Raw genomic sequence first — 12,565 nt, forward strand, 5'->3', positions numbered from 1 at the left:
AGCAGAGCCGTGATAGAGGAAAATCCCTTGACAAAACGCCTGTAATAGCCTCCCAGACCCAAGAAACTTCTGATATCAGAAATTGAAGTGGGTCTGGGCCAATTCTTTATGGCATCTTTTTCTGAGAGTCAACCTTAACGCCTTCACCTGAGATCACATGGCCTAAGAACGCCACTGACTTAATCCAAAACTCACACTTTGAGAATTTTGCAAAAAGGTTGCGATCCTTAAGTGTCTGCAACACTATTCTGAGATGTTCTGCATGTTCATCCTCACTACCGGAACACACCATGACAATGACGAATAAATCAAGATAAGCCTTGAAGACCTATTCATAAGATCCATGAAAGCAGCTGGCGCATTTGCCAACCCAAAAGACATAACAAGAAATTCAAAGTGACCATAACGGGTCCTGAAAGCGGTCTTAGGAATATCAACTTTCTTAATCTTTAACTGATGGTAGTCGGATCTAAGTTCAATCTTGGAATAACATTGAGCACCCTGAAGCTGGTCAAATAAGTCATCTATTCTAGGAAAGGGGTATTTGTTGTTAGTGGTGACTTTGTTCAACTGGCAGTAGTCAATGCACATGCGTAAGGAACCATCTTTCTTTCAGACGAACAAGACTGGCGCACCCCAAGGCGAGACACTAGGCCTAATAAATCTTTTATCAAGAAGATCTTTCAACTGGGCATTTAACTCTTTTAACTCTTTCGTAACCATTTTGTATGGTGGAATAGATATCGACTGAGTGTCGGGAAGTAGATCAATTCCAAATTCAATCTCCCTGTCAGGAGCGACTCCGAAAAGATCTTCTGGGAAGACCTCTATAAATTCATTAATGACTGGAACGAACTGGAGAGTTGGGGTTTGGGTATCTGAATCCCTGACTCGAACTAAGTGATAGATATACCCCTTAGAAATCATTTTTATGGCTTTAATATAGGAAATAAATCTACCCTTGGGCACTACTAAATTACCCTTCCACTCTATGACTGGTTCATTAGGAAACCCAAATCTCACTATTTTGGTTCTACAACCCACTGTAGCATAACATGAAGATAGCCAATCCATACCCATGATTACATCAAAGTCTACTATTTCTAATTCTGCTAAATCAGCTATGGTTATGCGGTGATAGACTAAAACTGGGCAACCACTATAAATACGTCTAGCTGTAACTGATTCCCCAACTGGTATGGACACCTCAAAGGTTCCTGCAATTGTTTTGGTTCAATCCCAAATTTCTTAGCAATAAATGGGGTTACATAAGATATGGTGGATCCTGGGTCAATAAAGGCATATACGTTAAAAGTGAAAACTGTTAGTACACCAGTGACAACATCTGCACGTGCTTCTGTATCTTGGCGACCCGATAACGCATGCAAACGGTTCTGACCATCACCTGTATTGCCGGACTTTGCGGCTCCACGTCCCTGCTGGGCTTGAGAATTATGAGGGGCTGCTGAATTTATGGACTGGGCCACACTAACTCCGATACCTTGTCTAGCTGATAGACAATCTCTCATAAAATGGCCCTGCTGGCCACACCCATAGCAAACATCCATACCCATGCGACACACCCCTGGGTGTCTCTTACTACACTTGCTGCAAATTGGAATGTCATAAATCGTTTGACCCACACTATCTTGAGAATAGGAGTGAGTTGGTTTGAAGTTCTGTCTCTTCTGATCCTTCCTGAACTTTGGGATTAGGGCACTAGCTGCCGATGGAGCGGGTCCTGATGACCTGTTCTTAAAGCATTTTTTGCCTCCACCCCCCCTCCCCCCATGACTGAAGTTACCTGCAGACCTAGCTCTTTTATTGATTTCCTTCTCTTTCTCTTTCTGAAGAGCTTCTTCTTTCATTCGGTCCTTATTACCTTGCACAAAAGCAACCATATTGGCAATGGTCATGTTGTTGTTCTGAGAAACCGTATTTGCATTACCGTGCAGGTCATATTTGAGTCCAAGCACAAATCCCCTAACTACGCCCCTCATATCGGGAACCATATGGGGAGCATGCTTGGCCAATGAAACGAACTTGTGATAATATTCTTGGACTGTCATGTTATTCTGCCTTAGCCTCTTGAATTCAATAGCCCTTGCTTCCCTGACCTTAATTGGCAAGAAGTGGTCAAGAAAAGCATCTACGAACTCATCCCAAGCAGCAGGAGGTGCATCTTTCCCTCGGGATTGTTCCTATGACTCATACTAGATATGGGCCACATCTTGTAACTGAATATACTGCTTCTGTCTCAGTATCATGCATAATGTGAAACACCTTCTGCAGCGCATCTATAAAGTTATGCAGATGCTCCTCTGCCTTAGTCCCTATGAACACTGGAGGTTTCATCCGCATGAATACCTGAGTCCTGGAACTAGTAGATCCTCCACAAGCACTGACGCTAGGAGTCATTTCCTGACATTGATCCTAATTATCCACAATCTAGGTGAGCAACGGAATAGCTCCCCTAGCATCCATGTCTGAATTATTAGGAGGTGCAGCTATAGCATTAGTTGTTGGGGCTGCTGGGCCTGTAGCAGTTTTTTGAGTCTAAACGGTTTCTTCCTAAGCTGTATCAGCGGTATTCCTTTGGCTGGTAGCTGAGTTCCTCTACGTGTACTTTCTTTTTGGAGCCATCTTCTGAAATACATAATTTGCACAAGTTAGAAGAATTCCTGAAAGTACTATTCTAACTGCACGATCTAGAGTATGAAAGAAATGAGACAATCCTGAATGTCTTGGTGGTCAACTGTTTATATGTGTGGGGCCCTCACACATATAAAAATGACCCTACTGGACACAGTTTCATAGACTCCCTAAGACACTTGAACCTAGTGCTCTGATACCAAGCTTCGTCACGCCCCGAACCATGGCCTGGGCGCAACACGACACTCAATGCCTGATTGCACGTGACCGAGTGAACCACATCTCTTGCTGACTCAACATGGGCATGAACTGATGCGGAATAACAGAGGGACATGCATAATTTAAGTAAAGCGTGGGACCATAAATCATAAGTCTGAATAAACATAATAATAACTAGCCAAAATGGCTAGACGACTCCGAATATCTGGCATAACATAACTGACTAGTCTATGAAACCTCTTACATAAACATGAGCCTACTAAACATAACTGCTAGTACAAGGCCGTCAGCATACCTTTAATGCATAACTAATAGGATATAGATAAATGACTAAACCCCGAAGAAGATGGGACTCACCAAAAGCCGATATGCGAATGATCCTATTGAGCAGATGCGTTGTCCTGTAAATCCATACCTGCATCGTGAAATGCAGGCCCCTGGGAAATAGAAAGGGGACGTCAGCACATTGAATGTACTGGTATGTAAGGCAACTGAATGAAATAAACATAGCATGTGAAATAACATGATGAAAGCTGGAACTAGAACTGAAACCTGGTCATGAGTAAAAAAAACATTTTAAGTGGAGAGCGCATAAGTATAACCGACAACATGAATCACCACATGGGTACATGGAGTCTGGTACCTGACCCAACCAGCAGAGGTCTCATACCTTGCCAGGGGAATAAGATATAAACATGGCATGAAAGGATCCAATCAATATTGAGGAATCGTCCTAAACATGGGCGGAGCGATTCTTATCCTACGGTGGCTAACGTAGTTTCAAGCTATTTGAGCCTTCTCGGTAATTTCTGCAATTCTCAAAAACATGAACATGAAAATAGGTGGCATCTGAGCCCATGGTTTTTCATAAAACATGACTTGCATTATACATAGATATAGTTACATAATATACTTGCATGAAAATGTGTAAACATGTAAAGTGTTTCATGAAAATAAACATAGTAATTACTAACTTGCATGTAAGAACCCATGGAATGCAAAGTATGGGTTTTCATGGATTACGGACAGATTCTCAATAGCCAAAATGGAATATCAAGAATACAATAACGAACTATTCATAGAAACACGGTATATTATAGTTTATAGACTTAGGGTTATCATGAACATATCTAGAACCCTAGTTTTCGTATAATCTCATACTTTCATGGAAGAACGTGGTGCGGGGAAGAAAATGATGTTCCCACATGTAGATAGAAACTCTACATTCCTGGTAATGCTCCAAACTTGAAAAAAAAATCCGAACATTAAAGAAGAATCCCAAAGCTTAAGTCTTGAATCCCTTTAATTGGGTTTTCTTAAAAACCTTAGGTTAAAAATGATGAATTCTTGCTTAATGTTCATTAAGATATGTTAGAATCCGATAGAAATAGTTTGGGATTGCTTACCTTAATGTTCTTGGTGATGGAGAATGAAAGTTGCTCGTTCTAGGGCTTCGAAACTGGTGAAAAGTGAAATTAGAACTGAACCCCTGGTACCTATAGTTTTTGATAGACGCGGGAAATGTACGGGCTAAGGTACGTCCCGTATTTTTCAGCCCGTACTTGGATGCTAAATTGCAGTGCCAATTAATTTCGACGGGAGAAGTACGGGCTCAAGGTACGCCCCGTACAACAAAGTACGGTCGTACTTTGCTGCCCGTACTTGGGTTGTAAACTCTCAGTGCTCTCTACCAATTCCCCTCGATGTACGCCCACCATTGTACGTCCTGTACATCAATGTACGGGCCGTACTTTGGACATAACTCATACAATTGACGTCCTGAGGCCAAATTTTCCAATTCTAACACTTTTGTCTTGGTTTCCAAGTCCTCGAACCATGAACATCAATTGGTTAGGGAGGTGTTACACATAACATCAAAGTGCATGAACTTGAAATACTTAAAATTATATTTTAAATACTCCCTATATTTCCTTTAATGTCTAGAAGAATATCTTGTAATCGGATTTGGAATAATCGTAGAATAGTAAAGTAATTATATAACCAATAAAATACTCCATCCGTCCCAAAATAAAAATGGAGCTAGCTAACAGTTGAAGAAATAGTAACATAGTTACAATGTAATTTCATGTGTCAAGTTTAATAGTACAAGTATTATTACAAATCAGATAATTTTTATTTTAAATTAAAATTAACTCTAAATTTAAATAAAAAATTTTAGATGGAAAAGTGAATAAACTTTAATGTTTAAAAATAATGTGTGTATAAGAAATATGAAATTTTCTTTATTACCAGATAGTTTTAAAAAAATATTTTAAATTTCCTAAATTTCATGTTTGTGACTACAATGAAATATCTGAACCCTGATTCAGTTTCCATCCTAGATGTGAGAAGATGAACCTTATACAATTAGGATTTGCTGAGGATCTCAGTTTTTTTTTTTTTCCAGATTTAAATCCGTCCTAATCTTATGCTAGAATATCAAAAAGTCGCACAGTTTTCCCTTCAGATGGAACTTATGCCTTGCGGGACATAAGTTGTTTAAGGAATCCGGTAGAACTTGTGCCAGTTCCCTTAATGAACTCCATTTGCGGGGAAAAAAATTAAAGACCAGTACAAAATAGGGACAAAAGTGCAAATGACCTAAATATCCCACCCTTTATATTGTAGAAAAGAACCAAAGAAACACAAACTTGAAAGCATGGCCATTATTGCACTTTCCATTGCTTTGGCAGTATGCTTTCCGATCACCTTTTGGTGCCTGAAATTGCTCTACTTGATATGGTGGCGCCCCAAAACAGTAGAGAAGGAGCTACGGCAGCAAGGAAAATGTGGTCGTCCATATAGGTTTCTTTTTGGAAACCTAAAGGAGATGATGGAGATGAATAGAATAGCCAAGTCTAAACCCATGCCCTTGAACCACGATTACACTCCTCGACTTAATCCATTGTTCTATGAGCTCTCCACCACTTATAATAACTACTCTTACCAATTTCCATGATTTTCTTTAGCAATGCAAAATAATGGCGAAGCTAGAAATTTACTTCCTTTGTCTCAATTTATGTATCACACTTACCTTGAGCCTATATGATGCAAATGAGTTTCCTTTTTATTACTTTTAATTTTTACCCTGATTCTTACTAATATACCGTCTTTGCAGAGAAACTTTTCTTGTTTTGGCTAGGACCGATACCTCGAGTGACCATCATGGATCCGAAGCTAATACGGGAAGTACTATCAAACAAATGGGGTGAGTTTAGAAAACCAAAGATCAGTGCTTTCCTCAAGCTATTCGTGACAGGGCTGGGGACTTATGATGGTGAAAAATGGGCCAAACACAGGAAAATTCTTAATCCGGCTTTCCACATGGAAAAATTGAAGGTATTAGTACTGATTAGTTGTCTTACTTGAACTATGTGAAAGGTTCAAATGTATCCTTCATTTTTTTTTTTTAATAACGTGACACGCGGTATCACCGGTCGCTAAGCTTCCGCCGTTTAAAAATAAGGGCAAATGTGTTCCAATTTGCATAGTTCTAGGGAAAATTTAATCCCAATTGATAACGGCGAGGCCATATTTGACTCCAACTATTAATGAAGGACAAATCTGTTCCATTTCGCATAGTTCATGAGAATTTTTTTCCCTTTAACCTTTTGTATAAGTCATTCTTGTTCGGAGGCTTATTGTCATTTTGGCCTTTGTGCAGCTGATGTTGGGAGCATTTGCTCAATGTACAGAAGATATGATGAACAGATGGGACAAGTTAACCGGATCAAGGGGTTCTTGTGAATTGGATATTTCACAAGAATTTCACAGTTTAACTGGAGATATGCTATCAAAAGCAGCTATCGGTAGCAACTTTGAAGAAGGGAAGTTGATATTTTCACTTCTGAGGGAGCAATGTGAACTAATTTTTACTGCAAAGATTGCTATTAATGTCTTCCCATGGTTAAGGTAATTCTAATTAACCAGTGCCTTTAATTCCCTCCCACGATTTCTTAACATTATTTTTCTTGGATTAATAAATGTCTTAACCAGTGGTGGAGCCGTTAAAATGTAAGATCATCTCATCCAAAAACTTAAGTTATTAGAGAGAGTACACTTTTTTAAATTACATTCTCAACATGCCCCTTCACGTGGGGCCCTGATTCTTTGTTCAGGGATCAAGCACGTAGAAATTCTTTTTGATAATGGATAACGGTGAGATTCAATTCTAGAATCTCTGCCTGCTCTGGTAAAATTAAGAGTTGTGAGAAATACTTGAAAATTATATTGTGCAAATGAATAATTATTTGTTGTATGCTATAAGTTATTGAACCTTGATATAATGAAATTTTTGAGTGAAATGACCACGGGGTTTAAAAATTGTTGTGGATCATATATTCGAATCCCGTGTGTGACATTCTATTTTTTTTTTTAATTCCATTATAAACATTTCTGAGTCCAACACTGATCTTAACAATTGTTGTCGTATGTAATAGGTTTGTGCCAACAAAAACTAATAGGAGAAGATTGTACATCTATAACACAGTTCGTAGTTCGCTAAAAGGAATAATAGAGAAGCGAGAGAAAGAGGTACAATCAGGAAAAGCACACAATGACGATCTATTGGGTTTGTTAATGAAATCTAATCAAGAAGAACAGCAAGGGAATAGTAAGGACTCGAGCAAGGGAATGAGTACAGAGGATGTGATAGAAGAGTGCAACTCATTCTACTTCGCTGGTCAAGAGACTACTGCAACATTGTTAACATGGACTGCAATTGTTTTGACAATGCATCCAGATTGGCAGGAGAAAGCCAGGAATGAAGTTCTTGAAATCATTGGAAAAAATGAGCCTAAGTTTGATCAACTGAGCCAGCTAAAGATCGTAAGACACTCCTTTTCTTTTTGTTTTACTGACACTATTTTCTTTTTAGTATGTTCTGATGTAGAGCATAACATCTTTAAGATTTAGAAAATCTTTAGCTTTAGACTTTTAATTTTACCCCCTTAATAGCACGTTCTTCTAGCCATAAGAATGTATGGCCTAGTTCTGATAAAAGCTTTTCTTTCTTTTCACAAATTTCACTCCCGATCAAACACACAGGTCGTACTAATGATTGATTTGTTCGACAAAAACTCTTTTATAAAAGAATATTTTGACTGCTAAAACATCTGATTGGGCTAATAGCATTTTTGGTCCCTCAATTACTGGTAACTTCTAATTCTGGTCCTTTAACATTTTAGTGTTGACTAAATACACTTAACTTTCAATTAATCAAAATGTATGTTTTTTGTGTCTTCATATAAGCAATTTGTAACATTTAGACTATGTGTAGAACCATATGATAAAATTATGTAATGGTCAGTAAATAGCTCATTAAAGTTGAATGTATTAAGCCAGCCAGACATTACAAGCTTTAGAATATGAATTTATAGATATTTAAGAAACTAGCAAAAAATTTCCAATCTGATTTATTTGATTTTGCTATGTAGGTGACCATGATCTTACATGAGGTTCTGAGGTTATATCCATCCGGTTCTCTTGTTAGAGAAACAAACAAAAAGACAAAACTTGGAGACTACACAATTCCATCAGGTGCACAACTCTTAGTGCCTCTACAAATAATTCATCGCGATACAGAGGCATGGGGACAAGATGCACTTATTTTCAATCCAGAAAGGTTTTCCGAAGGAGTGTCAAAAGCAGCCAAGGATCTGATGTACTTCCCTTTTGGTTGGGGCTCTCGGATATGCCTTGGAATGAATTTCGCCATGATTCAAGTGAAGCTTGTTTTGGCTAAAATCTTACAGAACTATTCCTTTGAGCTTTCACCATCCTATGCTCATGGTCCTAACATGCCTGCTCTTGTTTTACAACCGCAGTTTGGTGCTCCTATCATTGTTCGAAAACTATCATGATATACATAGTAGCCCTTTTAATCGTATCATGTTTCCTGCATATTCTTAGTAAGTAAAACAATAACTTTGTTTGGTGTCCCTGAGATAATGAAGGAATCACTTCTCTATTTCCTGTGTGGAAGAAATGTTAAGATAAGGTGAGTTTTTCCAATTGAATTTAACTTCTATCCACTTACAGTATGATGAAAATTTTATACTATGATTAGTTTAATTCAAGTGCACGGTTTCAAGATTTGAAGTTTATGCGCTCTTATAGCAATCTCAAGTTAATAAAGTACTGGTATTTATACCTACACATGGTACATCAAGATCCAGAGTTATTGAGAAATAATGCATATGGTACATCACAAGTCATTTGTAATAATATTCAGATGTATTTTGCTGTTTATGCATTTCTGAACATTATCATTTTGGATGTGAGAGTTTCGTTATTCTCATCAGCACTATGAAATTTGTCACAGTTGCCTTCTTTTATAAACTACGCACGGAATGCTGTTGAGATGGCTTATCCCAATCACTACCATTAAGAAATAATAAAATCAAACTCTCTGTCACGCTACTACAATTAAAAGGATAGTAAATGATATACTTAATGTCTTCAATCGTAGTTGGCTCGTAAGGCCACTGAAGAATCAAGATTGAACTGATCGATAATCTCCTCAACTTGCTGTTGCTCTATCATTCTGTGATACTCGGTAGTCTCTATGAGCACTTACCTTTTACCTTTTTTAAACCATTTCACAATCTCTCTTTTTTATTTTTATTTTGCATGTCTTTTTGAGTCTTGTTGGAAAGGAATGATTTCAAATGCACATTCCTTGCACTCCTACGGAATAAGCTTTTGTAATGCGTTGGAGTAGTTAAATTAGCTACTTATTACGCTTCTGCAGAGTACACAATGAAGAAATGGAGCAGCTGAAACTCTCAATGGAGCAAAGTGAGGGCTTGAGCACGAGTTTTGCTCGTGCTCAGTTCTTCCTCATCATTACAAATTAAAATAAAATTCTGGTGTATATAGGTCCAAAATTAGTCTTCATTTCTTCAGATAGGTGCACCTCAACTTCAACATTCTTATGCCTATGCAGCTTGTCATCTAACATGAAATTCTTACTTTTCTTGGCCCTGACAATGACAATGCTTCAAATGTTGGAATGTAATTATACTCGAAATTGTGCTAATAACCTTATACTCACCAGAAGCACAATTCTTGCATGAAAACAACACATTTTTGGGCAATCACTCAAGAAGATCCACTTCCACATGGACCCTTCTGTGCTAGGCCGTTCTATATATTGTTAGTTTATCTACCAATAATCGCTTGCACTGATAATATTAAAATAAATTAAGCTTGCCGAGCAAAAAGAAGTAGGCAACATAATTGGGCAAAATGCAAGTTATGAATATGAAACACTTTCCCCTGTGCTTACTAGCGAGTACAGATGGAGACCATTCTAAATCTGCCTCAGCACGACGACTAATCTGAGGAACAAACCCGTGAACCATTCCTCTATGCAGTCTGTTCCTTTGGAAGCAGAATTGGTAATTAAAATAAAAAAACAGATATACAAAAGAAAATCTGGATATTCTTTTAATTTATAGGACCAGAGTGAGGAACATTGATTCATAGAGAAAGGATAACTCTGATATTTCTATCAGGATTTAATTTCTATACATTAACTGTATTAAGAAGTGTTACTCTATTAATGTAATATAACTTCTCATAGTAGCTTTTTGGTCTTCTAACCTGTTTAACCTAGCTTTCAGAAAATTGGAAGTACTTACTTTCCAAAAAAAAAAAAACTGCTTATTTTGAAGAGTTAAAAGTGTCTGACCCTTTGGGCTTTACCAATAAACTCAGTGGGGTTGTAAAATTCTAATAAGGTTGAGATAAATTTTAATCCTATTTATGCATTTGTGACCACTATTATTTTTTATGTCAGAGCTTCTTTAGAAGTTGTTGCCTTTCTTTGTAAGCCAATAACAGGTGGATGATCATTTTTTTTCATAAAAGGAGAAAAAAAGAATGGATAAGGCATTAGTACCCCCAAATTTACCTTTACGGGGTCCTATTACCCTCCTAAACTTATTCTTTCTGTATGTTTGTTTTACACCTTATGTGCTGACGTGGTCCCAAAGCCCAATTACAATAGATGTGGTGTATACATGTTCCTGACACGTCATTTTATCACTTTGATTTATATTTTTTTTCATTTTTTCTAGTTTGCTTTTCATCCCTTTTCCTCTCTTTGATTAGTAGAAAAAACGGAGTTGATTTTATGAAATGGGTAGCAACTATGGAGTTTTCCAGTGTTGAGTAATGGTTGAGATTTGGTGATTAGAGGAGGTCTGGTGGTGTTTTATTTGGGTGAAACAGGGGTGGTTCGGTCAGTGGAATGGTGGTTTACCGAGCTGCCAGAGAGGGTGAAGATTGAGACGATTCGAAGTGTAGCCCTTTCTGAATTCACCCTCACTTGTTCTAGAAACCGAAGAACTTCAATGTTACCAAGACCTTCATCTGCAATAGCAAAACAAACATAGCCCTTGTTGACACTCAATTTTGTCCCTCCTTTGTTCCAATTTATTTCCTTGGGATTTTAAATTTATTAACGAGCTAAATACTTTATTTTCACTACTATTTTTTATTACTATTAACATCGTTATTTTCATTACTTTATCACAAATTTTAGTGGTTCGTCACCATTTTATTTTTTGGATTTAAACTCGTTAAATTAATCATAAGTCAATATTTTATTAAGTCTTTATTTTCTACATACAAATCACTAATTGTCATCACATAATACATATCATACAAGTTAATCACTTGGGAGTGTGTAGAGGTTAATTATTAAGAGGCTCAAAGAGAATTGAGTTGAAGGAAAGGGCCATGGAGTTCAGCCCAATTCGGCCAGCCCAATGTGTTGAACTCACAGACCAGCCCACATCCTAAACTACCCGACCCGACCCACATTATTCTCACTCACATTAGGTTATCTCTCTTTCCTCATCAGCCGCTCCTCCCCTGTCTTCTTCCTCCTCTTTCCACATCGAGAAAAGGGCTTACGTCCATCGTCCATGGCAGAAGATGCCCCTCCATTTTCATGCCATAGGTTTGTCATCTATCTTGCTGCGTCCTTTCTCTCTCACCTCTTTCCTCTGCCAAACAAAGCCAGCTTTCACAACCATGGTAGGGAGCTGGACCATTCCACTTTCATGCAACTTTCGAATATAGTCAACATAAGAGGCCAACAAACTTTTAAAAGTCTGATTTTCCTACACAAGAAAATCTGAAAAGCAGATATTGAATCGCGACTTGTACCTTCAAACGACTATTTCTTTCCTCTCGAAGTGCAAAATCTTTCTTTTCTCCTCTGAAATTTGACCACAAAAGAAAGCCTTACCAATTTTGGTCGAATTCGTGACATCTCTTTTGACATTTTTTTTCGAATTTGAAATTTGAAAGTCCAAAACCCTAGCCTTTATCTCCTATAAATACCATCTTTTGCCTCAGCCGAAGAGGAGGATTTTTTTTTTTGGGGGGATTGAAGCCACTGATCGGAATACACAAACTTACCCCCCTAAAATTTCATACCATTCGACAAATTATTTTAGCCTGTTCTTGAATATTTTCTCATACGAGTTATTTTCGGCTGCCTTAACCCCTCCGTGAACACCGAAATAACTCTAGTCATTTCATGTTACTATTTTGGTTTATCTGATAGCGTGATTAAGTTGTCTTATGTGACTAACCTTGGCTGCTGTTGGATAATTCACTACTTAGACTTTGGTTACGTCATACGTCGCATTTGATATTCCACTCTAGCTAATACACAAAG

At 37.7% G+C, this 12,565-nt stretch overlaps 1 protein-coding gene across 1 annotated transcript; it reads left to right on the forward strand.

Moving 5' to 3' along the window:
* Positions 1 to 5,308: 5,308 nt before the first annotated feature.
* LOC132619244 (cytochrome P450 CYP72A616-like) lies at positions 5,309 to 8,948 on the forward strand. Its single transcript, XM_060334185.1, has 5 exons — positions 5,309 to 5,804; positions 5,990 to 6,210; positions 6,536 to 6,783; positions 7,311 to 7,698; positions 8,307 to 8,948. The coding sequence occupies exons 1-5, from the start codon at positions 5,531 to 5,533 to the stop codon at positions 8,730 to 8,732; spliced, it is 1,557 nt and encodes a 518-aa protein (XP_060190168.1). The 5' UTR covers positions 5,309 to 5,530; the 3' UTR covers positions 8,733 to 8,948.
* The last annotated feature ends 3,617 nt before the right edge of the window (positions 8,949 to 12,565 follow it).

The sequence above is a fragment of the Lycium barbarum genome, chromosome 11, assembly GCF_019175385.1.
Source record: "Lycium barbarum isolate Lr01 chromosome 11, ASM1917538v2, whole genome shotgun sequence".
In the NCBI taxonomy this organism is placed as follows: Eukaryota; Viridiplantae; Streptophyta; class Magnoliopsida; order Solanales; family Solanaceae; genus Lycium; species Lycium barbarum.